The sequence below is a fragment of the Myxine glutinosa genome, chromosome 13 (genome assembly GCF_964187855.1).
Source record: "Myxine glutinosa chromosome 13, kmMyxGlut1.1, whole genome shotgun sequence".
Taxonomy (NCBI): Eukaryota; Metazoa; Chordata; class Myxini; order Myxiniformes; family Myxinidae; genus Myxine; species Myxine glutinosa.
This window is the reverse complement of record NC_136273.1, coordinates 67,933,156-67,961,023: the sequence shown is the minus strand read 5'-3', so window position 1 is coordinate 67,961,023 and position 27,868 is coordinate 67,933,156. Positions and strand designations below refer to the sequence as shown.

Sequence of the window (27,868 nt, the reverse complement as noted above, 5' to 3'; positions counted from 1 at the left end):
GCCCATCGTCATCAAGGGCGGAGCCAGAGGGCCGTGCCGACCAATCAGGGCCGAGGCGAGCTCACCGATGGGCGTGTTCTAAAGGCCGGCGGCTTGATTTGCCCGCGGCGTTATAAAGAGCGCGCGCGGAAGCCGTGGACGAGAAGTGCGCACGAGGGCGAAGCAAGAGAGGAATAGAGGTATGTCCTGAGAGAGATACGTCCTAAGATATACGTCCAAAGAGATACATGCAGAGATACGTGTGATGATCAAGTGCAAGCGAGTCAGAGCGGCGAAGTGCGAAGTGCCAAGTAGGGCAAGTGCTGAGTGTGCAGTGCCAAGCGCAAGAAAGTTCTAAGGAGCAGCTTTGGAGAGCGCACGGTGCACCGGAGGGGCTTCGCCGTGCAGTTTGGAACCGCGGCTGTTTGGCGATCCCAGCTCGGGTATTGACGGCGGCTATCCGCTCCCGGCCCGACCGATCCCCGCTGAACCTTCCTCCCCCGCCAAGCCATTCCTCCTTCCGATCCTTCCTGCCTGCAAATTCCCAATTCGTGTGAGTCCGTCTTTCGTTTGTTCTGTCCAGGGTTCTAAGTAAGACTGCCATAGATAAGCTAAGTTTCACTGTGTCCGCTTCTTCTTCTTCTGTTTTTATTTTATTATCCTTCCTTCTCCTTGGTTTCTTTGATTGTGTAAATAGTAGGAATAAATATAGTAGCATTTCCAACCTTTTTGCTTTGGTGTTCTTCTTCTTCACACCGATCGTCTTTGTCTTTTCCCAATATTGAATATCTGTGGCGCGATTCGGCCAACGTTCAGGAATCAGGTTAGTCGGGGTAACTGTTCGGGCGCGGCGGCCATCCGCTCGGCAAACAACATCCTCGCCGCGGTCCCGTAACACTATATTCGTTTAGTGATAGAATGGGTAAGGGAGCTGTTGAAGGTTTTATTCATGATATGTCAACGGGTACAAACACAGACCCTGGTTATAGTCAAAGGAAGGCAATGTATAATGATGACACAAAACCAGAGAATAGTTTTACCGTAGCAGTACCTCTGAAAGGTATATTTGGATTTTGTGATTATGACAAAGTTTTGTATGGTCTTAAAATTAGATTTCAACTACAAAGGAATGATAATGTAAATAGGTTGCTTTTTGGGGTTGAAAATGCTTTTGGAGACAACAATAAATTTGTTTTTAATGATTTGTGTTGGTATATCAGTGAATATACTCCTAATCTTAAAACGGAAGAGATGTTGAATAGAAGACTTAACTCAAAGACCCCACTAAATGTATCATACCTTAAAAGAAGATGTCAACACGTTAAACTGGAACACACTACCTACACTTGGAATTTAGGTGTTCTTCAAGGAAAGCCCCGATACCTCTGGCTCATTTTTAAGAAACCAGATGGAGAGGAGGGTACTGATAATAATAATGCACTGAGTGATAATGCTAAGGTGAAACAACTTCGGGTTTCTCTTGATGGTACATTTTATCCACGAGATAGATTGGAAATTGATTGGGAAAAAAATGATTATGGGGAAGCCTACAAGTCTTATCAAAAGGTGTGTGAAAGCAACGGTAATAATGACCCTATTTTGGATATGGTTGCGTTTCAAAAACTTTATACAATCTACTCAATTGACCTGAGTTTCCAAAAGGAAACTATAAAGACTAATAGAGTAGATACTTCTCTATACATTGAAAGAGGAGAGAATGAAGAAGTTGATGCTTATTGTTTAGTTTTGGAGGAAACAGAATTACAGATTAATACAGATAATGGTGTTATGATTAATATCACATAGGTTTTTTTTCTCATAAATAAATGGTAGGGGTATATGTTAATCAGATCAATCTTAATAAATTAACATCTTGTATTCAAAATCAAAAGCCTTGTATTATTAATGTTAATACAATTCAAAGAAAAGGAGCTGTAAGATTGATATTTTACTCACACACACACACAAGTAAAAACGCTAAATGATACTGGATCACTTAAAATTAAAATGACAAAACCTATGTTAAAGAAATATTCAACACGGGAAACAAGTGGAGGATTTCTCCCATTTCTAATTCCTTTACTTGCTGGTTTAAGTGCGGCGGGAGCATTGACTGGTGGTATTTCAACAGCGGTAAAAACTGCTAACGAAAGGAAGGCACAACTAAAAGCTCAAAAAGAATTGGAAAGACATAACAAGGAGTTGGAGAAACAAATTAGTGGAAGTGGTGTAATTGTGGATTTTACTCACCGACTACCTGATAAAGCTAGATTGTTGGTTGGAGAAATGCTTTCCTCTATCGCTCAAGCGGGTGTTAAACTAACTAAAAGGGGTAATGGGTTATATCTTTCTCATAAATAAATGAATACATGGTTTAAACAATTTGGAAAGAATACAACATCAAATGTAGAACTTACTAAATATTGTAAAAAACTAAAAATTGATAATGTGGTTATCTGTATGAGAGATGAATTAATACATATAAATATGAATACAAAGAATATTATTATGAATTTAGACACAGAATGGTTCTCATTGGGTTTGTATTCATAATAGTCAGGATAAATATTATTTTGATAGTTATGGTATACCACCACCTGTTGACGTAATACAATTCTTACAGAATGGTGTTTATCAAACATTTCAAGTTCAAGAAATTAATTCTAAATGTTGTGGTCAATTATGTTTATATGTATTATTTCAACTCAACAATAATGAAAATTTTTATGATATCATTTTTAATCTAATATAAATGACATGTTGGAAAAGATGGTTCTATCTTTGGAGAATCCTCTCAGGATATTGATTTATCAAATTATTATACAAAGGCACAGGCTGAACGACAAAAATATAGTGTAAGTAAAAATATTAATATGAAGAATACTTATAAATTAATCAATTATCCAAACCCTACAGATGCGAATGACTTGGTGAGATTAAGTGATTTATCTCTGAAGAAAACAGCACGTTTTGTTAAACAAGTAAAATTTACAACCACAACACCTGGTTATACTGACCATACACCTTTCCTCGTTCAATTTAACTATCTGATTACAATTTAATTTTATAAAGAAGGACATATAGTTAATATGAGAATTAATAAATGGGGGTATGATATGCCTGATTTAGGGTATAATTGGTTTTTTTTCAATAAACTTAGAAGGCCTACATGATTTGAATCAGTCTCGTAAAGAAGAATATTATCTGCTTGGTGAGGTTAAGGAGTTATGTGGAAGTACAATTAGTAAACAACAAATACGTGATTTTAAGAATAAAAAAATATATGATAGTATAGCGATGGTTAGCTTGACAAAGAAGGAAGGTAATGAGATAAGGATAGAAAGTCGAGGAATACAAACCGATTTGGTAGTGGGAAGATGGGGTGGTATTACCTGTCATAATATTAATCTCACATATATTTATAATACATAAATGGCAGGAAGAAGACTACAAGAGAATTATATTTTTTGTATTCAAGGATACCTACAAGAAAAGGGTGCTCGGTTTTATATACCGTATGAATTGGAACATACACATGGTCAATTTGTTATTAAAAACTGGCCTTATACTGATATTGCTAAACCCACAAATAGAGACTTGTTTAAAATATTAAATAAAAATGAACTTCTCAAAGTCATGAAATATAAAACTCTTTTAGAAATCATCAACAAATCTTATTGGTATCCTATTATGAGAAAAATAATTACAGATACAAGAATATCTCAAAATCCAGATGAATATAATATGTATAATATTCTTTGGGGTCCAAACTCAAGGGTAGCAAGGGATGAGGAAGGAGTTGAAGAGAGGGAAGAAAGAGAGAGGGAGGAAAAAATAAAAAAAGATGGAAATCAGTGAGATTTGTAAAAGATTGAATGTATTACAGCAAATAAATCAATCTCAACTCACCGAAGAGGAAATTAAAGAAATAAAAAGTCTAATGGAAATATTGGTTTCAAAAACGGAAGAGGAGGAGGAGAAGGAGGAGAAGGAGGAAAGAGAGAGGGAGGAAAAATATAAAAAGATGGATATCAGAGAGATTCAAAAAAGAGTGGATGTATTACAGCAAATAAATCAATCTCAATGCACCAAAGAGGAAAATAAAGAATTAATGACTCTTTTAAGGATAATGGTTTCAAAAATAGCGGCGGGAGCATTGACTGGTGGTATTTCAGGGAGTAGATCTAAACGAGAAAGTGGTGAAGAAGAAGAAGAAGGAAAAGATTATGTGGTTGATGATGTTGGTGTTATTGACTTTAGTTAGTTTTATTTGTAATTAAATGGAGGAGAGAGTGAAGGCATTCCTTAGGATTCTTTATGTTTTTAAAATAAAGATTGAAATGTATATGTTAAAAACCAAAAAGGTTTTGATACTCTGTCGGAATTTTTCTGATAAATAAATATGAGTTATTGTCTCAAATGTAAAAAGAAAACCAAATCTCAAAGTGTATTGTATGTTAAAGTTAAAAATAACAGAGTTTATCAAAAAGGCATATGTCAAGTGTGTGGCACTAAAAAGTGTCAATTCATCTCTCCTAAAAGTGGAGGAGACATACAAAAGTTTCTGTCAGGAAGTAAATTTACAACAACTGGAATTCCTGGGGAACTACATCTACCTGGATATTCTTTCTGTGGTCCTGGAACAAACCTGGATAAAAGATTAGATGAGGCTGACAATCCTAAACCTTGGTCTAAACCTAAAAATAGGGTAGATGAAGTGTGTATGAAGCATGATATTGCTTATGGGGATACCACTACATTGGATGAAAAACATGAAGCAGACAGAGAAATGTGGTATAATTTGTCTTTGATACGAAATCCTACGTTGAGAGAGAAAGTTGATAGGTTTATTGTAAAAAAAATAAGTGCTAAATTGAAACTTGGTCTTGGTTATTCCTCAAAAAACTATTAAACTCCAATGATGTCATCAAGACTGAGGAGCTTTTGGCTAATGAATTACATAAACCTATAATCACAAAGTTTAAAAGAAGGAAAGTTTATTCTAAATACACTGACCACATATGGTCTGCTGATTTAATTGAACTAAATAATGATAAGGGATACAGGTATGCTTTAACCGTTATTGATTTGAGGAGTAGATTTGCCTAGGTTGTTCCTTTGAAAAACAAAAGGGGTAATACTCTTATGTTAGCTTTCAGTGGAATATTTAGTAAAAGTAAAAGAAAACCAAAGAAACTGTGGACCGATGAGGGAACAGAGTTCTATAACAAAATATTTATGAAATTTCTTAAGGGGGAGGGTATTAAATTATACAGCACCTTTAATGAAGGAAAGGCAGTTGTTGTTGAGCGTTTTAATCGTACTTTGAAAGAGAAATTATTTAAAAAATTCACACAACTCGGTTCTCAACAGTGGGTATATTTAATTGAGGATATTGTAGATAATTACAATAATACAGTTCATTCATCAACAAAATCAAAACCATCGGAAACATTTACAAAATTAGAATATGAAAAGGAGATTAATTTGAGAAAACCTAAGTTCAAAGTTGGTGATATTGTAAGAATATACAAATGGAAAAGCCATTTTGAGAAAGGTTATACACAAAAATGGACTCGTGAATTATTTAAAATTGTTGATGTAATGGATACAGTCCCTTGGACCTACAAATTATATGATATGAATGGGGAAGAAATCTTGGGTTCATTTTACTCAAAAGAATTACAAAAAACACAAGTAAACAGCTAATAACAACAAAGAAAGAAGAGTTTAGAAAGATTAATGGAATAAGAAGTTATAAACATCAATTATATTCAGAAGAGATAAATAAGAAAGCATTGGGGGCTTTTGATGATAAGAGGTTTATTTTTAAAAATGGAATTGATAGTCTCCCTTATGGTCATAATGATATAAATGATATATTATATATATGATATAAATGTATATAAATATAGTATATATACTAGTATAAATATATATAATATATAATATAATATATAATATATAATAATATATAATATAAATATAGTATAAGTATAGTATATATAATAGTATATAAATGATAAGATATATAAGTGATAAGATATATAAGTGATAAGTTATATATATAATGGGTTAGGGATTTTAAGGGGCTACCGCCACCTTTTTTTTCCTATCAACCAGACTAATGGAGGTTTAAAAATGGTGTAGATAAGAACATTAGCTGTTGGATCATAGGTTCATAAGGCCAGAAGGATCATAGGTCCATAAGGGTAAATATTTGTTTATGAGTGGTCTAATGAAGGAGGATTGTTAAAGATAGGTGTTAATGGGTGGTCTAGGATCGTTGATACTTGGTTCATAAGGTCAGAAGGATTATAGACCCATCATATAGAAGGATCATTGTTTGAGTGGTCTAATTAAGGATAGGTGCTAATGGGAATTAGAGGGTGGAAATATAGAGTGTTTAATCTGGGGGAAATTAACATGTAAGTCAATGGGGTCCAGGGTCAACATATATACACTACTCACATCCATAGCCCAGCACAGCATGGCAGGTCACCACATGCTGGCTGTCCCAGAGTCTCAGGTAGAAGGTGTCAGGCCGCATGCCCGGGTGGTCACCACATCAGGCCCAAGTTGGCCATCCGCGATGCCACCACCAAAGCGTGACCCACAACACCTCCCTCTAGTGGTTTTCAATAAACGCCATCCCAGGCCTGAGGAACCACCTTGAACCACCCCCCCCCCCCCCCCCCCCAGAGGTCTTAACCCCCACCAGGGTCCGGTGACCCTGTCGGCCCGAGCCAAATGCTCGGGCGGCGCCCCGATGGACAAGGGACGCCACACTCCACCAGACCCCCTGTGGGGCCCACGTCGTACCATGACACACACCCACCCCACGTCCAAATCTCGCCAGCGCAGCTGGCTGGCATACCCAAATTTACAAAGGGGCAAATTTTCCCCGAGGCCGTCCCTCATGACCTCCCGTGATCCACATTCCACAGCCCGGGGACCAACTCTCCCCAAGGCTGCTCCAAATCAATTTCCCATTTAAATGTAATTTTCTTTTTTCTTTTAAAATTTCTCACCACCTGTGCCAAACCACAGCTGCAGGTAACAACTCCCTCAGCTGGTTCTGCCCTCCCTGCAGCTGGTCCAAATTCCCTATGGGGACCAAATTATCTGAGGCTCGATCTCCCGATCCCTCTCTTTCCGAATCCAGCCCGGAGCCAAAACACTCCCCCAACTGGGTATTCAATTTCGGAGCCTCCGTTGCCAAATTGCAGTGTATGGTGAGGGTCCCCTCGGTCACCTCAACCTCCCCCTCAGACCGACTCACCTCATCACCCAGACTCCTTTGGGCCTGAACAAACTCTACCTCCATGGGACTGTCCCAGGTTCCCAGCCGCTGAATCACATCATCCTCATCATCATCCCCCCGGTCCGGCTACACCACACGGACCCCCAATAATGTTACCCCCTCTTGCTCTGCACCACCGCCCTGGTGCTACACTATTCCAAATTCATCCCCCGGTTGGGGTGTTGCGGCATCCAGTCGGCCCCGATAAACCTCCAGACCAGCAGGTGGGAAACATTCCCTATTACAATTTAATTCTCCATTCACCTCTAAATTTCCTTCCCTAACTTCACCAATAACCTCCACACATGCAGTCTCCCGTTTTAATTTGATTGCCATTCCCGGCGCAATTCCCAATTTGGCTTCCCCCCCCCCCCCACGCCCCCCACGCCCCCCTCCCAGTTCCGATTGAAATTCTGCCACCCTTGGCTTCTCCTGTGTTTCCTTCCCCGGTTCACTCCTTCGTTCGTTCATTCCCTCTACCTTTCCTTCCAAACTATCACTCATTCTTTTGATCAGTTCACCTCGGGCATCAATGCTGTTATTCAGTCGTTCATAATAGGCATCCATTTTTTCCACTCATTCCCCCCATTCCTTCCCTAAATTCCGCACCGGTTTGTTCACTGCGCTCACTCTGAGCATTAATTGCCGTCATTAATTGATCAATTGCGGCCTTGAGATCTATCAGAGCCGTCCCCACGGCGGGGGAGGCTCCACCACTATGCTCAACCCCAGCCATTTCCGACTCACCTCCAAAACTGCTAGAAGCCTCGCTACACACCTCCATTTCACCGACCTCTGACATCCGCTTTGAGGAAGGTCGTTTCCCGCACGCGTTTTTATTTTAATTCCAAAAACAAAATTTAAATTTTTCGAAGATGCGATATCGCGCTTCGTTTGCCCAATCGACTACGCAAATTTCTCTGCCTCGACTATGAAAATTTTGTTTCCAAATTCTCCACACTCCAGTTGTAACCAGTTGTAATCAGGTTCAAATCCCACTCCTGAATACCATTTGTCGTGTGGCCGCCTTTGATTAAAATCAGACGGTCACGGAAGCCGATTGCGAAGGCCTTAGCTCTCGAGGCGAAAACTCAATGGCGGACTCCAAAAACAAAAAGCTACACAAAAGTGCGCGGGATGGAGGGAGGCGGTGCAAGAGCCCTGCAGTCTTACCTGTTAAATCAACCACATGGAAAACTGCATTCAGATATATACAGGAAAATAATACAAGGGTTTATTCACAAGGATGGTGGGACAGGAAAAGCACACGCCGGTAACAAATGTCCTAATCGGGACGTCCCCACACGACAGATTTCGGATACGAGACGAGTGAATGAATTACGAAAAGAAACGTTCGTTATGGTGTATGTGGTGTGCGGTCTTATCTGTCCGTCGTCTTGTCCCCAAGCGGCTCCAAGCTCCGGTGCGAAGAAACCCTTCGTCCGCTCACACGCTCCGCCAGGCCCCGATGCAACTCGCTCCGCTGCCCACCATGAGGTCCCACCCGCTCAGCACCAACACTCGCTGACTGCACCAACAGCACCGCGAAGGGCTGAGCACCGCTCCAAGCACCATGAAGAACGCGATATCCAACGACCACCAGGACCTCTCAAGACCAAGAAGGGAAAAGCAGAGACAAGAGACTAGCGAGGAAGCCCAGAGCAAAGAGAGCAAAAATGCCGTTCGGCGTGCCCTTATATGACCTTGCCTGTGTCGTCTGCCTTGGCGTGCCACCAACCAGTCCCTTTCAGCTTCCCGCCGTTCACCGAACCTTCTCCAATGTTCCCTCCAATCAACCACCTCCTCCTCAGTTGCGCCTTCGCGCCTCCCGCCCTGATTGGCTGGAGGTTCGCGCCTTTCGTGCCAACCAATCACCCGTTCCCTGTGGCGAGTGTGGCGTGGTCACAGCTCGTCCCACGCGATGTTGCTCGGCTCACTGGTGGTGTAGCTGGCTGCGGCCCATGTGGCGGTGCCCCGATCTGGCTTCCTGCCTGTCTTCCATAGTCTTTGTAAGGGAAGGGGATTTAATTAGTGTGCACTAAAGGGCCTATCTAAGTGTTTATATGAGTGCGTTGCCATAAGGGTCAAAGGAATGATTACCAGGTCTGACACACAAGGGGTGTTATCTTATTCCCTACACTATTTAGCATGCCCTGCTCCCTCGTAGCGGGGACATCAATACAGCTTATACCGACAAACTGGACTACACATAGAACTTATTACAAGGTAGATTCCCTATCGCAACAGTCGAATACCTACCTATACAGATCTATCTGACTAGATATTCCTTTACCCCACCGACATAACAACATTATATGTGACATACACTGAATATTATATACACACATATTACACTGCATATTATACACACATATTATACTGTATATTATACACACACATTATACTGTATATTATACACACATCATCATGTCGCCCCGCCGTTACGGCGTTGGTGTTCAATTATTGTGAACCCGCTTGTGGCTATACAGTCCGAGTGCCGATTTGCATCGGCGTCCACAAGTTGTACAAATCCATTTAGAGTCAGCAGGCACCGGTTGCCGCTTGCGTTCATTCCGCTTTCTGCGGGCTTCTTTGGCGGCATCTATTCGACCCTTTTCCGCGGAGTCGCATCGTGTATGGATCAAGCTATGCCATTTCGGTCGATCACGGGACAGAGCTTGTAAATTGTCGAGCGGGATGTCACATTCTTTCAAATGTGCACGCAGTGTATCCTTGAAACGCAGTTTAGGCCGGCCTACTGATCTCTCTCCTTCGTGCAGTTCTCCCATAAAAATAAAACGTGGGATCCTGTCTGCGTCCATCCTCAACACATGGCCGATCCAACGGAGCTGGAACACACATATTATACTACATATTATACACACACATTATACTGTCTCTTATACACACATTATATGGTTACGTTGATGAGGAGGTAGCCAATGATATACCTTAGGGCCAGATAGGATTGTATAGGTAGTGTGCTCCGACTGTCGCAAAGAAGAAGAAACCTGTAACTTAAGCCAGCTCCGTGTGATCAGATTAAGTGTGACATGTGGCCACACGGAGGGTGGCTCTTGTGCTATGTAGCTTAGGGGTTAAGGGTAAATCCCCTGTGTGTAAATGACCTCTGTAATTTTTCCTTTGTTCCTTATGTCACTACACTACACACACTACCAGCCAAGCGATTGGCACGTAATTAATAATACCAAATAAAGTGACCAGATTCGGACATGGAACACCACCGCTGGCGCCGTCAGCCAAGTCATCACAACACAAAGCAGGGAGGGGCGTAAGACCTTGCCCTGAGTGGTGATGATTGGTCGGTACCATGGGACGATGAGATGGACTCTGATTGGAGCATGTGCGGCCAACATCGGAGGACATAAAAGACCCAGGGAAAAAGGACATGTCCCGACATTTTTCTCTCTTGGGCTTCATGGATGTGTTCGCAGGCAGACACATTGCCATTTTCTCTCTCTTGCGTTGGGAGATTCATTGCTAGCAGATGCATCTTTCTCTTGGTCCTGGCTGCATGGGGGAGCGGACGCATCCTTGCCCTGGTTCGTTGGTGCTGACCTCATGATGGCTGGATGCGCCTGAGAGACCTCGGTGCATTGTGGAACGTGGGACGAGGACAGAGCTCGGACCTGCTCGCTTCACGTACTCGGCGTGGCGGTGAACGCGGTTTCGCACCAAGGCGTATTTTCCCACGGAGGTGATGCCTGTGACGATCCCGGATGGTCAATGGGACCAGAGCTGAGTACCCGCGAACCTTCCAAACACCACACATTTATTTATCCACTTGTGCGGTTTTATGAGTCCATGTCGGGGTGCTCCATTTAGGATTTTAGTATTACCGCCCATTTCCTAGTCCTTGTCATTATTTTTATTAAACCCGGTGTTGTTGCATTTTAATTCCTTGCCCTGTCTTGTTGAATTGTTGGTGGTTCAGAAAACTCGCTTCACGCCCGTCCATCCAGGTAAGTTTCGCTACCCTCCACTACTCCTCGGGCGTATAAAGAACATCCGCCATAGTTGACTAAAGGCCTCGGAGGTAAGCTCGATCGGTCATTCGTCCAAGACCAGTCTTTATCGGCACGGACACGACAATACTGTATGTTATACACACATATTATACACACATATTATACTGAATATTATATAAACATATTATATGTGACATATACTGTATATTATATACACACATATTATACTGCATATTATACACACATATTATACTGTATATTATACACACATATTATATGTGATATATACTGCATATTATAAACACACATTATACTGTATATTATATACACACATTATACTGAATATTATAAACACACATATTATACTGTATATTATATACACACATATTATACGTGACATATTATGCTGTACATTATAGACATAAATTATACTGTATATTATATTGTCGTGTCCCCAAAATTAAGACCCCTGGGTGACGGATGACCGAAACGAGCTTTAACTCTGAGGCGTATTTCGAACTTGGCGGGATTATCTTTTCACCCGCGTGGGAAAGGGCCTGAAGCCTTATTTGATCGGATGGCCAGCACGCAGAGATTATCCGATTCCCACAGACACAGAAACGAATATACAGGCACGACAAAGAATATTACAGTATAATGCGTGTGCAATAAGTAATGCGTTTAATAAAAGTAAATGCAATAACAATGAAAGGTGAGGTAAAAACCAATATGCTAATGTGAGCCGTCTCCAGTCCAACTCATATACAAATCGGGGGGGAAATAACTGAAAATAAATAATGGCCTTTGGTATAGTGATGGCACTAATCTCTCTCAATGAGGTCGTGCAATGATAAAATCTCGGTTCGAGGTGGCCGGGAACCGCTTCAACAATGGCGCGGAGTCATTCTTGACAGCGCCACGTATGTGAGGTAATTTTGGTGGGCGCTCCTCCTTCGCTCCAAACTCGGTCCGAAGCGCCAAGACCCCCACAAACTGTCACCCACACCTTCTCCTCAGGGTCAAACCAGCCACGAAGGTTAGCACTGCTCTTTATCAACACCAGTGAACCGAACCAGAACAGCCGCAGCCGAGCGACCCGAAGCACAAAAAAAGACCGTCTGCCACAAAGCCAGGACCAGAAGAAAGAGAAGGACATGCTTCTTCTTCTTCTTTTCTCCTCCAAAACGCCCAAACCACGACCCAGCCGAACAACAATGGCTGGCGTCCTGCTCGAGCCCACGAGCAAAATCACACCTGCAAGAACAAAGGAAAATGGTGCCCTTCTTGTTCGTGCAAAGAGACTGAATCAGAGCCACAGACTCCTTCTCCTCCTTCATTCCATGATCACACACGAGCCAGACAAAAATTGACCACCTTCCCTGAAAGTCAGCATGAGAGCCTGCCTCTTTTCACCAGTGTCCAAAAAAGGCCAGCCCTCCGGTCACAGGCGCAAACCAAAGATGTCCAACGTTCCTCTTCAAGAAAAAAACCCACATTAGCACCCGATCCTTTTCTCCAACTCTCCTTTTTACGACCCCAAACTTTCTCGCTCTCTGACGTCACGCCATCCAAACGGTCATTCGGGAATTATGCTGGATATTGGTTAGCCCTGGCGGCGTTGGGAGCGAATGAGTCCATTACATCGCTATTGTTGTTGTTTAATTGTAATAAAGGAGGAGGGAAGATCACAGGGGGCAAATTACACACTGGGGAATTAATCTTTAAGCCCTATAATTAATTAGCACAAAGCCACGCCCCTTATGGCGACATGCAAACACTCTTTCCCGGACAGACGGCCTTCTTATCTACATCGAGATTCTTCGCTGCATAAGGAGCATTCTAAACCTACACTATTCTAACTTTCCTAAAGTATTCCATGCCTAACCCCACAAACGTAACAATATATACATACAAACACACTAAGATGGATAGTTCGAGACCTGGGAGGGCTCAGTCCCACCTTTTGAAACTTGCCTGTGAAGATAGAACGACACACGCACACGCACACGTGTCGAGGATTTCATACATTTGGGTCCATTGCTGGGCAACTGCTGTGCATTCAAGGAAGAGTGGGAAAACATGGCAGCAGTGATGATTGTCCTAAAACTGACATCGTAAACATATCCTGTTATTGAGGTTTTCTCTCAACCTTGGGCAAGACTGGGTGGAAGGGGAAATAGTTTTCTCCTTACGAGACAGGCACAATTCTTATCTTTTCTCCTTCACATACTTTGATGTTACTATATAAACTCTAGCTGGCTGTTGTTACATGCTCCTCCCCGACCCCCTGGTCACGGTGTACCTCCGAGCCCCGAGAGGAGTCACGGCAGAAAAATGTGTTATTCTGTATGTCAAAGATCAATGGAGAAGCCACACCAATTGTTACTCACAAACAAATATTGTATTAAGATCACACAAGAATAACAGTACAACAATAATAGTAATCAAGAGTACAATCAATATCTCCTATGATGGTACCATCAGTTTCGCAACATATAACTCACTGTGCTCCAAGTGAGTGAACCAAGAACATTCCCAATGTCTCTTTCCCGGCTTCAAACCCAAGTTGAACCTCGATCGTCAGAATGATGTCCAATCGACCAGAATCCCGTTCGGATTACAGTCACACTCACGTGGCCAAAGCTGCGGAAAGGCGCCCGAGGGCGACTGGGAAATCCAAAGGTGCCCTCCAGGCGACTGGGAAATCACACCCTCGGGTATGGGCGTTTCACGGCTCACAGTCGGCGACATGCAAATTTTCCACTCAAAAGCCACGTTACACACACACACAGACACACACACACACACACACACACACACAGACACACACACACACACACACACACACACACACACACACACACACACACACACACACACACACACACACACACACACCAGATCGATGTCTGAATGCAGTGAAGATGGTCGAAGTGAGATGAAACCTTGAGCGAAGCGCAAGTCCTGCGCGAGTCAAAATGGTTGACGGCCCGTTCTCGTGGCGTAACGGCACGATGATGATGATGATGATTCTCTTCAGAATCCACCGCAAAACCTGTCACGCAGGTTGATCTGTCACAGCGATAACAACTCTGTCGCAGGAATCCCTTTCCTGGGAAACCCAAAGTTCACTCATGACTCTTGCTCACCAACGTTCGCTCCAGACCGCAAAGCAACTATGCTTCTGTCCGACTCCACTCGCTCCACCTTCTTTTCTCTCCTCCTCGTCATCGTCCGGTTCCCAATCCGGTTTCCTGTTTCTTTTTAACACTAACTTTTTCACCTTTTGAAAACAGTTCATACACAATAAACCTTTTGAAAACAATAATAGTACATGGAACCAAAAATGTTTCAAGTGGATGAAAACCACCACAACGGAAGTGACGAATCCGTAACACTGTGCATAGGCTGAGAAGCTTTGTGGGATATTCTGAGTGCCGCTTGGTTATCCACCAGCTTCTCCCATGTACATGTATATTTAATAAATTTTCCTGTGATTGTCCGAGTGTTCGTCAGGTGGCCATTCCTGTGGGAGGTTGGCACCTCGGCACACACACACGCACACACACACACACACACACACACACACACACACACACACACACACACACACACACACACACACACACACACACACAGTTCGAGAGTACCGGTACTCTTCCAATGCATGAACGAGTGCAACCACTCATCCACCAATATAGTCACACTGAACGCCATTGTCAAATGCAAAGGCAAAACATGATTTGGATTTGGAATTCAACCAGAAACAGAAAACAACTAGAACGATACTCTTCGACATCACGACGTCGACCCATATGCCTCCGCCCACATTATTACATCATTATAATACTTGTACCAAGTTTGCTTTAAATCCATGCAGCTGTTCTCAAGTTATCACATTTTTACCTGACATGACATCTGACCTTTGACCTCTTGATTCCAGAATTTAATCAGTTCATGTTTACATCATTATATATATCTGTACCAAGTTTTAATTTCAATCCCTTCAGCTGTTCACAGGTTATCACATTTTTACCTGATATGACCTCTGAGCTTTGACCTCGGGACCCAAAAATCGAATAAGTTAATCTTCACATCATTATACATATTTGTACCAAGTTTGAATTAGATCCATTTAGCCGTTCTCAAGTTATAGACGTATTACACCCTTTGACCTTTGACCTCTTGACCCCAAAATTTTATCAGTTAACCTTTACATCACCATACATACATGTACCATGTTTACCTGTAGCATGCATACCTGTACCATTTTTGAATAGCCCCAAAATTAACTGAATTATTTTGGAAAACAAAAACAAAAGTTCACTTTATGGTGAACAACATGGCACGGTTTTGTAGAGCTTTTCCTTTGATGTTTTAAGTTGCTCTTGTAAAGGACACAAAGGCCATTTTTATGGCTCCGACGAAGTCGCCCGAGGCATTATGTTTTCAGGTTGTCTGTCCGGCTGTGCGTCCGTCCATGATGGGTTTTCGTTACCGTGATGACTTGAGAACGGGTGAAGGGATCTTCGTCAAACTTGGTGCAGGTGTGTATAATGAGGTAAAGTTTAACTGATTAGATTTTGGAGGTCACAAGATCTAAGGCCAAAGGAGGTCATGTTAGGTAAAACACTGTTACCACGATAACTTGTGAACCAGTGATGGGATTATGACCAAATTTGGTACACTTATGCAGAATGATGTAAAGTTGAACTGATTATATTTTGGGGTCAAGAGGTCAAAGGTCAAAGTTTGTAATATGTCTATAACTTGAGAACAGCTGAAGTGATCTAACTCAAACTTGGTATAGGTATGTATAATGATGTAAAGATTAACTGATTATAATTTTGGGGCAACAGTCAAAGGTCAAAGGTCAAAGTCTATAATAGGTCTATAACTTGAGAATGGCTGAAGTGATCTAATTCAAATTTGGTACAGGTATGTATGGTGATGTAAAGATTAACTGATTATAAATTTGTGCCAAGAGGTCAAAGGTCAAAATCTGTTATAGGCCTACAACTTGAGAACAACTTAAGTAATCTAATTCAAACTTGGAACAGGTATGTATAATGATGTAAAGATTAACTGAGTATATTTTGGGGGAAAAGGTCAAAGGTCAAAGTCCGAATAGGTTTAGAACTTGAGAACAGCTGAAGTGATCTAATTCAAACTTGGTACATGTATATATTGTTGCAGTTTTTAGAACCTTCACATGAAATTAAGTATTAAATTCCCTTATAAATAACCCGTGTACATTTCCCCTTAATTGGCTGTTAGATTAAATAATCGCACCTTAGTTAGTCCATCGCACCATGTAGCGAACCATAGGATCTCTCCATAGTTATTTCATTATTATGTGTTTCAGTATAAGGCCATGTTCCCACTAGTCGATCTTACATTGCACCAAATCAAATAAGATAGATCCCCTTTTCAATTGCCCCAAAACTTAATTGCCAGCAGCGTTCACCTACATTTCCAGCAGCATTCGCCTCCATTGAACACGAGGTCAACTCGGAGAAGAAGGGGGAGGAGCTACATTACGGGCGTGGCCCGCATCTCGTCATCAAAGGTGGAATCGGCCAGCCCTTGCCGACCAACCAAGGCTCAGTGGCTGTGGCTTGAGAGGGGGTGGTGAGAAACATCAAGTAGGTTCGCGAAGGTTCCAAGGTGTGGCCATATATAACCCGTTGCAAGAAGCCCCCACAGAGTTTTTGAGGGAGGTGTGCTGGACCAAAGAGAGTTCTGTGGTGGGAGGCGTGTGAACAAGTTCTGCGAGTGCTGTGAGTGTTGCGCAAGTCACGAGAGCTTCGGAGGACGTACGAGGCCTGAGAGAGACGCTGCTTCAACCAGCCCCACTTCAACCAGCCACGAGAAGCCCTGATGCGCTGCTGCAAGCAAACCTGCGCCTGAACCAGAGTGCGGGGGAGTCGGCGGCCACTCACCTCCAGCCTGCCGTCCTGCACGGACCCTTCTTCTCCCTCCAGCCAATCCTACCTTCAATTCCCCATTCGTGTACGTGAGTTTGTCTTGTTTGTCTTGTCCCTGGGGTTTAAGTAAGCTTGTTTTAAGAATTGCACTGTGTCTTCTATCTTCACTGTACATTACTTTCGTTTTCTTCTTCTTTGATTGGTTTTTGTATAGTAGTTAATAAATATCGGTTCTTTCCTTCCTTTGGCTTCTTCATTCTCGCCAGATCGTCTTTGTCTTTTACCTGATTGAACACCTGTGGCACGATTTTGGCCAACGCTCATAATCGGGTTAGTAATTGTTAATGGCTCGAACTTCGGGTTGTTAAAACCGCTCGGCAACTAGTCCATCTAAAACCGTGGTTCGAGCAGAAGTTATTCCCTCGTTCCCGTCTGGCGGTAGTAATTAGGTAAGTAGCGAACCCCTAGGCCTAACAAACCCTACCTACCGTCGGTCCGGGAAGGACGTTGCAACTTCGAGGACTCACGTCGGTCAGTGACAGACAAGGGGATCAACCCCCCTTGGTAAGGGGAAAAGGCCGACGTCGAGATCCGTAACAATTGGTGTCAGGAGTGGGATTTGGACCCGAACCAAATTTTTAACATCTAAAAAATTTGGTCAAAATTACGAGCGGCCAAAATTTTGTTATAAAATCCAAATTAAAATCGTGCCATGGATGATCAAGGTGATCGGATGCCGGTAGGGGAGCTAGAGGAGGGTTTGGAGGTAACCCAGGATCCCGGGGAGGAATTGAGGGAATTGGAGGAGGAGAGCAATGAGGATGTGGTAGCGGAGATTTCAGGCGCACGAGATGGCGGCCTCGCGCACGAGGTTGCAGCAGCACCAAATGGCGCCGCGCACGTGACCGCGGTAGCCGCGCCCGCGGCGCAGGTGGGAGGGATAGACATGCAAGCCCTCATGGCACAGCTGTGGGCAGTCATCCAAATGGAAATGGGAAACCAACTTGTGGGATTGAGGCTGATAGTGAGAAATTGGGAGGCCAAATGGGAGCAATGAGGGACGAAGCGAGGGGTACCAGTAGCCAAATTGGGGAGTTGAGAAATGACTTGGGAAATCGAATCGGGGGGCTAGGAAGCAAATTGGAGCGAATCGGTAAATTTGGGGACAGAATGGGTGAGAGCATGCAAAGATGTGGGGAGAGCATGGATCGTATGTTGGGCGAGCAGGTCCCAAGGGTGCGCGATGAGGTAACGTGAGTCGAGGAGCTCGGATTGAGCGAGGTGGAGCAAAGCACAGCCGGGTGGACCGGGGTAGAAATCGCAACCCGGGGTATGGGGAAGCCGGCGACCGCTGAGGTAGAAGAGGGAATTTTAATAAAGCCAGCGGTCGTCGAGGTGAATAAAGAAAAAGTAGTTGGAGTTGAAATTGAAAAGACGACGGAGGTAGCCCAGGAATTGAAGGAAGTGATGGATAATGCACAAAGTCCAAGTTCACATCCTGATGCCGTACTTGCTAATCCTTATAAAGATTTGCAGGTGCACGTGGAGAGGAGGATCCCAAAGGTGAGTAAGGTGGGATATGGTGCGAAGAGGTTTTGCAGGAAGATGATTGGCGTGAAAAGAATTTTCGCGCGCTTGGGATCCCAGCGTACCGCGGGCATTTGTGGGAGGTCCGCTGGGCACTGTGTGAGTGGAAATGGCGCGCGTGTAAGAAAAAAGTGTGCGTCAGAGAGAGAATGTGACACAGAGAGTGAGAGCGATACGGAGTGTACGTGCGGTGATGAGAGTGATACGGAGTGAGATGGATGAGGAGCGGGTGCGCGTTGCATGCTTGGGATGGACGGAGAGAGTGTGCGAGAATGCACACCTGAGTTGGTGGTGGCGCGGGTGCGGGAGGGCACATCGGAGCGCGTGAGTGGGTGGATGCAAGAGTGCATGCCCGTGGTGGTTACGGAGTACGTAATGGGGGAGAGTGCACGCGAGAAGTGTGCGAATGATGAGTGTGCGCCAAAGTGTGTTATGGAGTGTGCGGACAGCGAGTGGTGTGTAACAGGAGGGAGTACAGTGGTAGAATGCGTGGGATGTACGAGCGGCGTAGGAGCGCCAGGCTTGATGAGTGTGAAAGGGGTCGCGTATGCGTGTGAGCATGCAAGTATGGCATCGACGTGGACCGGGGCAGCGTTTAGGGCGACGGATAGCCGACGCGGGCACTCGGTGCACGGTGCGCTTTGTTTGTTGCGGGAGCCGGCGGGGATCGGTGCAGCATCGCTTCCCTTCGGAGCGTCGTGCACGATCCGAGCCGGGGCCCGCCCCGCACGGTCGAGTCCGGACTTTGGCGGGCAAGGCGACCGGCCCGGTTCGAGGGCAGGTAGGAGGGACCGGAGCGACGCCCCCTTTTGGTTGTGGCGTTCCGGCCGGGCGAGATTGAGCCATCGGGCCGGAGACCGAAAGCCTCCGCGCCGAGATGGTGCGTGGAATCTCGGCCCGAGCAAACCTCCTCCCCTGAACCGAATGCCGGACGGATTCAATCTGCAGGCGACCAAACCACCCGAATGCATTGCGCGGCTTCGCAAAGCCGCGCTTTGAGAATGTAATGACGCACCAAGGCTCGAAGTTTAATGGACGAATAGGGGTAGGAAATTGATGATTGGCAAATTTGATTGGCGAAGATGATTGTCATGATTGGCAAATTTGATTGGCGTGATTGGCAAATTTGATTGGTGTGATGGGCAAAAATTTGATTGGCGATGGTGATGTAGAAGGATGGCAAATCCACCATCCCTCACATCCCCCGGGCACACGAGCACTAGTTATGGGGTTATGGCGGTGTAAACCAAGCCAGTGAGGGTTTGGATAATTGTATAGGGACTTAGAAATGACCATAGGTAACTGTAGGGTTAAGTAGCGACATGATACTTGTAGTAGGGGACGTAGGTAGATTAGTGGATTATAATGACGAGGGAGCGCAATAGTATAAGGGGCGACTGGGAAGCGCGAGTTTTAGGAGGGCACCAGGTAGATCAGATGATGCTGTGTGTGGGTGTTGAAAGAGTATTGAGCAGAGTATTGTGAGTATGGGTGAATGGCGTTGTATGGAATGAAGAAGCCTGGGAGGAAGGAGGGTGCAGGTGTCACCAGGTGTGTGAGCACAGGTGTGCAAGTGAGTGAACAGGTGTATGGAGAATGGTTGAATGAATGGTCTGGAGTAAATGGAGTATGGAATGGATGGTGTGGAGTGAGTATGGTGGAAACTGTGGAGTGGAGTGGTTGGTGCGAAGGCAGTGGATGGGGAGGATGGACCCCATCACGAATACCCAGGGAGGGTAGTTTAAGAGTTAGGTCGAGGGTATAGGTAAATTGTGGTTGGATATTGGCATCTGTGGTGCGTGTGGAAGAATGGTGTTTGGATGGGTGCATTAGTGACGTGGAAATGGCTGGGCGTGTGGCCTGTTGGAGGTATGGTTGATTGAGCGCTCCGCCACTGTTAGTCCGTCGGCCAGGTGAGGCCACAGGTAGGCTCTGGGAGCCAGTTAGAGTTGTTGTGGATGGGGCACGAGGATCCTGAGGACGGACCCGGGTAGCCCAGTGCCAGAGAGGGCACCGAGGGGGTAAGTGCCAGGGAGGAGCTTCCCCAGTTAGATAGGTTAGTGAGGAGCAGGTATGCTCGGGTGGCAACTTCAGTGGCGAAGGCGCACAGGTAGGTAGACCTGTTAGGGGAGCCACATGACCCAGTCCTGAAATTGTGCGAAGGCACAGGGAGTTGAATCGGGGGAGTGAGACTCCAAATTGGTGAGCACCACAGTTTGGTCAATGGGAATTTGGTTCTTAAAACCGCATAGAGTAAGATTGCCAATGGATTGGCAGGGAAAGACCCCGGGTAGTGTAAAGTGTGTTAAGGTCATTTAGGAAGTAGTTAGGATTCAGAATCTCCTCGCACCATCTGCATCCACTCACCTGAGGAGACGACGGTGCTCCACACCATGCCATGGTTGTTTTGTTTATTTTTGTGCAAATGTTTTGGAAATGAGAGACGCATCATGACGTGGGTGAGACATTGTGCTGGATATTCCATTTCTTCCTCCTTATGAGGAATTGATGAGGCATTTGGGTGATGGCAAATTTGGTTAGAGGGATTGTGACGAATTTGGTATTAGGGGAGATATGGGGAAGACGTGACGCTAGAGATGAATTGTAAATTGTTTGTAAATATGGGGTAAGGGCAAAGGTGGAGTAGGTGACAGGGGGGGTGGCGTACGTTAGGAACGAGCTTTCTCACTTCGCTCTCTGTGCGCACCTCGCTCTGCATTACCTTGATTGATGTGTACCCTTGTGACCTTACCCCTCGCTAACGCTGCCTGCTTTGTCTTCCTTCCCCACCCATGGACCGTGCTCTCTGGGCACTGAGGGGGAGCGTGCGGGAGCCCGCAATTGTGTGCCCGAATTCCCGCTGCAAGCTGCCTGCATCCATGCACCACTTATGGACCGCACATCTTGCGGCCATGCACCACCTTATGGACCACAGTACTGTGGCCGAGCACCATTTATGGACCACACGTTTTGTGGCATGGCCCCTCTGCTGGGACCGGCCAGGTTGGCCAGAGAAAGATCTTGCTTGTGGACCACGGTCACGGTGGCACCTAAGCCATGCAGGTGGACCACCCATAGTTGGCCCCTGTGGGCCATAAATAAAAATTGGACACCTTTTGTGCCTTTTCTTTATTACTGCAAATAGGCAGCAAGCCACAAGGGGAAGAAAGTCAACATCTGGAAGAGACAACATCAAGAACGACGGCCCAGCAGAACAAGACAAAGATCATCAGTGTGTTTTTTTTTGTTATTGTGCAATGGAGCACTGGATGGTGCATGACTGTGCATTTTGGTGCTTTGGTGTTTATTTGTGCTGGTGCGTCGATGCAGTGCATGCTGTCTCCTCCCTCCCACAGGATTCTTTTTGTCTACTAAAAAGAAAAATGACAGGTCCTGGGTTGCAGTTTTGTAAATAGTCAAATAACGTCACTTGTAAATAATGCTCCCCACTGTTCATGTGTAGTTTGAAAATTAATTCCGCAATTCGGTTAGTTGTGGGCATGAATCCGTTAGGTAGGATGCAACGTAATAGGGGGACATATTTATTTGTGTTTTAAAACTGTCGCACTCAGGGTCAGATTAATTGTAGAGGGAAATTACAAATGCGTGCCACATTAAGTTAAAGTTTTCGGGCCGGGACATCCCGTGAGGAATGAGGGTGCTGTGTTGCAGTTTTTAGAACCTTCACATGAAATTTAGTATTAAATTCCCTTATAAATATCCCCTGTGTACATTTCCCCTTAATTGGCTGTTAGATGAAATAATCGCACCTTAGTTAGTCCATCGCACCACGTAGCGAACCATAGGATCTCTCCATAGTTATTTCATTATTATGTGTTTCAGTATAAGGCCATGTTCCCACTAGTCGATCTTACGTTGCACCAAATCAAATAAGATAGATCCCCTTTTCAATTGCCCCAAAACTTAATTGCCAGCAGCGTTCGCCTACATTGCCAGCAGCATTCGCCTCCATTGAACACGAGGTCACCACGGAGAAGAAGGGGGGAGGAGCTACATTACGGGCGTGGCCCGGTGGAATCAGCCAGCCCTTTCCGACCAACCAAGGCTCAGTGGGTGTGGCTTGAGAGGGGGTGGTGAGAAACATCGAGTAGGTTCGCGAAGGTTCCAAGGTGTGGCCATATATAACCCATTGCAAGAAGCCCCCACAGAGAGTTTTTGAGGGAGGTGCACTGCACCAAAGAGAGTTCTGTGGCGGGAGGCGTGTGAACAAGTTCTGCGAGTGCTGTGAGTGTTGCGCAAGTCACGAGAGCTTCGGAGGACGTACGAGGCCTCAGAGAGACGCTGCTTCAACCAGCCCCGCTTCAACCAGCCGCGAGAAGCCCTGACGCACTGCTGCGAGCAAACCTGCACATGAACCAGAGTGCGGGGAAGTCGGCGGCCGCTCACCTCCGGCCTACCGCCCTGCACGGACCCTTTTTCTCCCTCCAGCCAATCCTACCTTAAATTCCCAATTCGTGTCCGTGAGTTTGTCTTGTTTGTCTTGTCCCTGGGTTTAAGTAAGCTTGTTTTAAGAATTGCACTGTGTCTTCTATCTTCACTGTACATTACTTTCGTTTTCTTCTTCTTTGATTGGTTTTTGTATAGTAGTTAATAAATATCTGTTCTTTCCTACCTTCGGCTTCTTCATTCTCGCCCGATCGTCTTTGTCTTTTACCTGATTGAACACCTGTGGCACGATTTTGGCCAACGCTCATAATCGGGTTTGTAATATTGTTAATGGCTCGAACTTCGGGTTGCTAAAACCGCTCGGCAACTAGTCCATCTAAAACCGTGTTTCGAGCAGAAGTTATTCCCTCGTTCCCGGCTGGCGGTAGTAATTAGGTAAGTAGCGAACCCCTAGGCCTAACAAACCCTACCTACCGTCGGTCTGGGAAGGACGTTGTAACTTCGAGGACTCACGTCGGTCAGTGACAGACAAGGGGATCAACCCCCCTTGGTAAAGGGAAAAGGCCGACGTTGAGATCCGTAACAATATAATGATGTAAAGCTTAACTGATTCGATTTTGGGGTCCCAATGTCAAAGGTAAGAGGTCATGTCAGGTAAATATGTGATAACTTGTCAACAGCTGAAGGGATTTCAATAAAGATTTGGTACAGGTATGTATAATGATGTAAACATTAACTGATTAAATGCTGGGGTCAAGAGGGCAAAGGTCAGAGGTCATGTCATGTAAAAATGTTATAACTTGACAACAGCTGAATGGATTTAAAGCAAACTTGGTATAAGAATTATATTATGTAATAATGTGGGCGGAGGCATATTGGTTGACATCGTGACGTCGAAGAGGGTCGTTCTAGTTATTTTTGTATTTCAAATGGAAATAACCCCAAACAAGGCATAAAGCCACTCTAGGTAAGAGGCTAAGGGAATGTTAGAAAAAGATAAGGACAAAACAAAACAAACAAAAATATAATAACAATAAAACATCCAAGACACAGGAAGTAGCATAAGTCAGATAAAATGTGATGAAACCTCAAAGATGTCAGAAGTAGGAATGCTGAGTCTTAAAGCTGAGTAGATCGTAGGATATAATGGGAAGCATGTTACAGGTATTGCATTCCTGAGCGAGACAGCACGAGGGATAAAACTATTTGCATAGTCTTTCGCATTCTGCGTTTGGATCAGCTATAGTGTATGGGTGAGCGGAGATGGCAAACTGAGCGGAGATGAGCAGTGATGGAGTCTTGCATCCAAACACTGGTATGGGAGGAACCAAGTTAGAAAGTCCAACAAAACATTCGCCATGAAATTATATGTAGAACAAACCAAGAGTGGCAACTGACCTACAGTGAGAGAGCGGTTGAAGAGTTGAAGCCATTTCTGCACGAACCAGGTTGACAATGCGTTTCTGGAGCCTATACTATCAAGTAAAGATAAGTGGCAAGGTGGTGCTACAGCCCAAATGTGGCAACAGCACTCCATGAGAGGACGTATAGTTGTCTTCTACAGATACAAAACAGCATCAGGAGGTAAATACCTCTGCGCTCAATAAAGACAACCAACTCTCCCTTGAAGCACGCTTAGCAATACCAGAAATGTACTTATTCCAACGGAGGTTAGAGGAGATGTCCAGATCAAAAAGCCGAAGCTCAGATGATGTTGTTAAGGTTGAAGACCCCATGTGCAAAAAAAGGAAACACCTGTTTCTACAGCAAGATATGGCCAATATTTTAGTATTGTTTGCATTGAAGGTTATCAGGTAGTCATGGCCCCCCTTCAACACATTCTCTAAGTCATTGTCCAGTGAAATTCCAACCTCATTGCAAGTGGAGTTAAGTGAATCTGCAGATGTACAGTGGAGTGAGGAGTCATCAGCATATACTGTCGTGGCCAAAAATATTGGCACCCTTGCACTTTTTTCAAATAATGCACCATTTATTCCAGAAAATTGTTGAAATTAAAAATTATTTTGGTATTCACACATGTATTTCTTTGGTTTTCAGTAAAACAAAACAAAAAAGCTGAAAAAAATTACTAAATCTTAGCTTATTCCACACAGAAATCCTAAAATGGCCCGGACAATATTATTGGCACCTTTTAGAAGTTGTTAGAAATAATTAGATTTCAAGTAGGTGATTATCCTTTACATCGGAATTGAACTCACCTACAGTCAGTTTCAGGTTCCTGCAATATAAAAACTCACTTCATTCAAACAGTTTGAATAGATAAAAGGAGTCATTCTGCTTTTTTGTGTCACTGTGTGTACCGCAACGAGCATGGGGAAAAGAAAGAAAATCAGAGACTTGTCTGAGGAGGTCAGACACAAGATTGTAGCCAAGCATGGACAATCTCAAGGCTACAAGTAAATCTCCAGAGACCTTGATGTTCCTGTGTCCACCGTACGCAATGTTATCAGGTATTGTAAGGCCCATGGCACTGAAGCCAACCTCCCTGGACGTGGCCGCAAGAGAAAACCTGATCGAAGATTACAGCAAAGGATTGTTCGAATGGTGGAGAAAGCAACTTGATCAACTGCAAAACAGATTAAAGCTGACCTTCAGACACAAGGTAGGGCAGTTTCAACTTGCACCATCCGTCACCAACTCAATGAAAAGGGGGTTTTATGAAAGGAGACCCGGGAGGACCCCACTGGAGAGAGAGAGATAGAGATAGAGATAGAGATAGAGAGAGAGAGAGAGGAGAGAGAGAGAGAGAGAGAGAGAGAGAGAGAGAGAGAGAGAGAGACATAACAAAGCCCGACTGGAGTTTGCCAAAACACACCTGAACAAGCCAAAATCTTCTGGGATTATGTATTTTAGACAGATGAGACCAAATTAGAGGGTTTTTTTTGCAAAGCACATCATCTCTATATTTACAAAAAACAAAATGAAGCCTTCAAAGAAAATAACACCTTCCCTACAGTCAAACATGGAGGAGGTTCAGTGATGTTTTGGGATTTCTGTGCTTCCTCTGGCACTGGGAACCTTGAATGTGTGCATGACATCATGAAATCAGGAGATTACCAAGGCATTTTGGAGTGCAATGATCAACCCAGTGTCAGTTAGCTGGGTCTCTGTAGAAAGTCATGTGTCTAGCATCAGGACAATGCAATCAAACACACTTCAAAAAGCACCCAGGAATGGTTCAAGACAAAACGCTGGACTGTTATGAAGTGGCTAGCAATGAATCCAGATCTAAATCCCATTGAACACCTGTGGGGAGATCTGAAAACAGCAGTTGGGAGAAGGCACCCTTCAAATCTGGGAGAACTGGAGCGGTTTGCTCAAGAAGAGTGGTCAATCTACCAGTAGAGACGTGAAGGAAGCTCATTCATAGCTATAGGAAGCACTTGACTGCAGTTATTTTGTCCAAAGTCTGTGCTACCAAATATTACGTCTCGGGTGTCAATAATTTTGTCAATGCCATTTCTTTTTATTTTCTGATTTGAAAGGATATATTAAGTTCTGAATCAACAACAAAGGTTCTGTAATATTAACAGTGAAATAAAGAATTGTGGAGACCAAATACTTTTGTCAATGTCAACTTATTTTTCGAGGAAATTGTGAGTTATTTGAAAAAATTGCAAGGGTGCCAATATTTTTGGCCAGACTGTATGGCTAGCTGAGACAGAACATTATCAGGAAGATCATTGATATAAACAAGGAACAGAGTGGGACCAAGGACAAAGCCCTGAGGAACACCAGAATTGATGGAGCAAGTCGGAGACGATTGACCCTCAAGTACCACCTTCATCTTGCGATTTGTAAGGAAAACTGAAATGATTTGCATACTCCAGAATATTGACTGCATTACCGTAAAATGGGGGGGAATAGGGACAGCAAGGTGAATAGGGACACAAACTGAAAAAAAGTTCGGAAACTTTTTTCGCTGAAAATTGATAACCATACTGATTTGTTGATATTTGGGTTGAAAGTGTTCTCTTGTTTTTTTAAAAAGCAACTTATAGTCCCTGTTAACCCCATATATGGGTTAAATAGGAATAAATAGGATTTTTATGGCTGTCCCTATTCACCCTGTTTTATGGGTGAATAGGAACATTCACTAATACAAAAAAATAATAATCAAGAAACAATCCTGAGTTTCCAACTAATTGCTAAATTGATAGCTCAGATGGATGCACATAATATGCAGCCATAATATATACCACGGTGCCAATTCAAAAAATATGGGTTAAAAAGTTTCTCCAAACTGACCCTATTTCTTGATTATTTTTTTTTGTATTAGTGACTGTCCCTATTCACCCGTAAAACGGGGTGAATAGGGACAACCATAAAAATCCTATTTAACCCATACATGGGTTTAATAGGGACTATAAGTTGCTTTTTAAAAAAAACAAGAGAACACTTTCCACCCAAATATTAACAAATCAGTATGGTTATCAATTTTCAGCGAAAAAAGTTTCCGAACTTTTTTTCAGTTTGTGTCCCTATTCACCTTGCTGTCCCTATTCCCCCCCATTTTACGGTACTCCAGATATATCATACGACTGAAGCCTGTGTAGCAAATCCTTGTGAAACACTTTATTAAAGGCTATTGAGATATCCAAAGCTACGATATCGAGCTTCACCCTTGAGCTCCAATGCCCTGTTGAAATGATCCA

General features: G+C 44.0%; 1 protein-coding gene across 4 annotated transcripts in view; it reads right to left on the bottom strand.

The window, feature by feature from the left end:
* The window catches only part of LOC137412533 (plastin-2), a 220,229-nt gene that overhangs the window by 158,233 nt on the left and 34,128 nt on the right, over positions 1-27,868 (bottom strand). The window contains exon 2 of one of the 4 annotated variants that reach the window (XM_078767613.1): positions 13,232-13,322. The exons of 2 other annotated variants lie outside the window; for them this stretch is intronic. Coding sequence is in view for 1 of the 2 variants with exons in the window: in XM_068097855.2 (XP_067953956.1) it covers positions 25,626-25,679 (54 nt within the window). In the remaining variant the exon portion in view is untranslated. Of the gene's footprint in view, positions 1-13,231; positions 13,323-25,625; positions 25,702-27,868 lie in introns of those variants that run through there. One more of the 4 variants, XM_068097855.2, reaches the window with a different exon arrangement.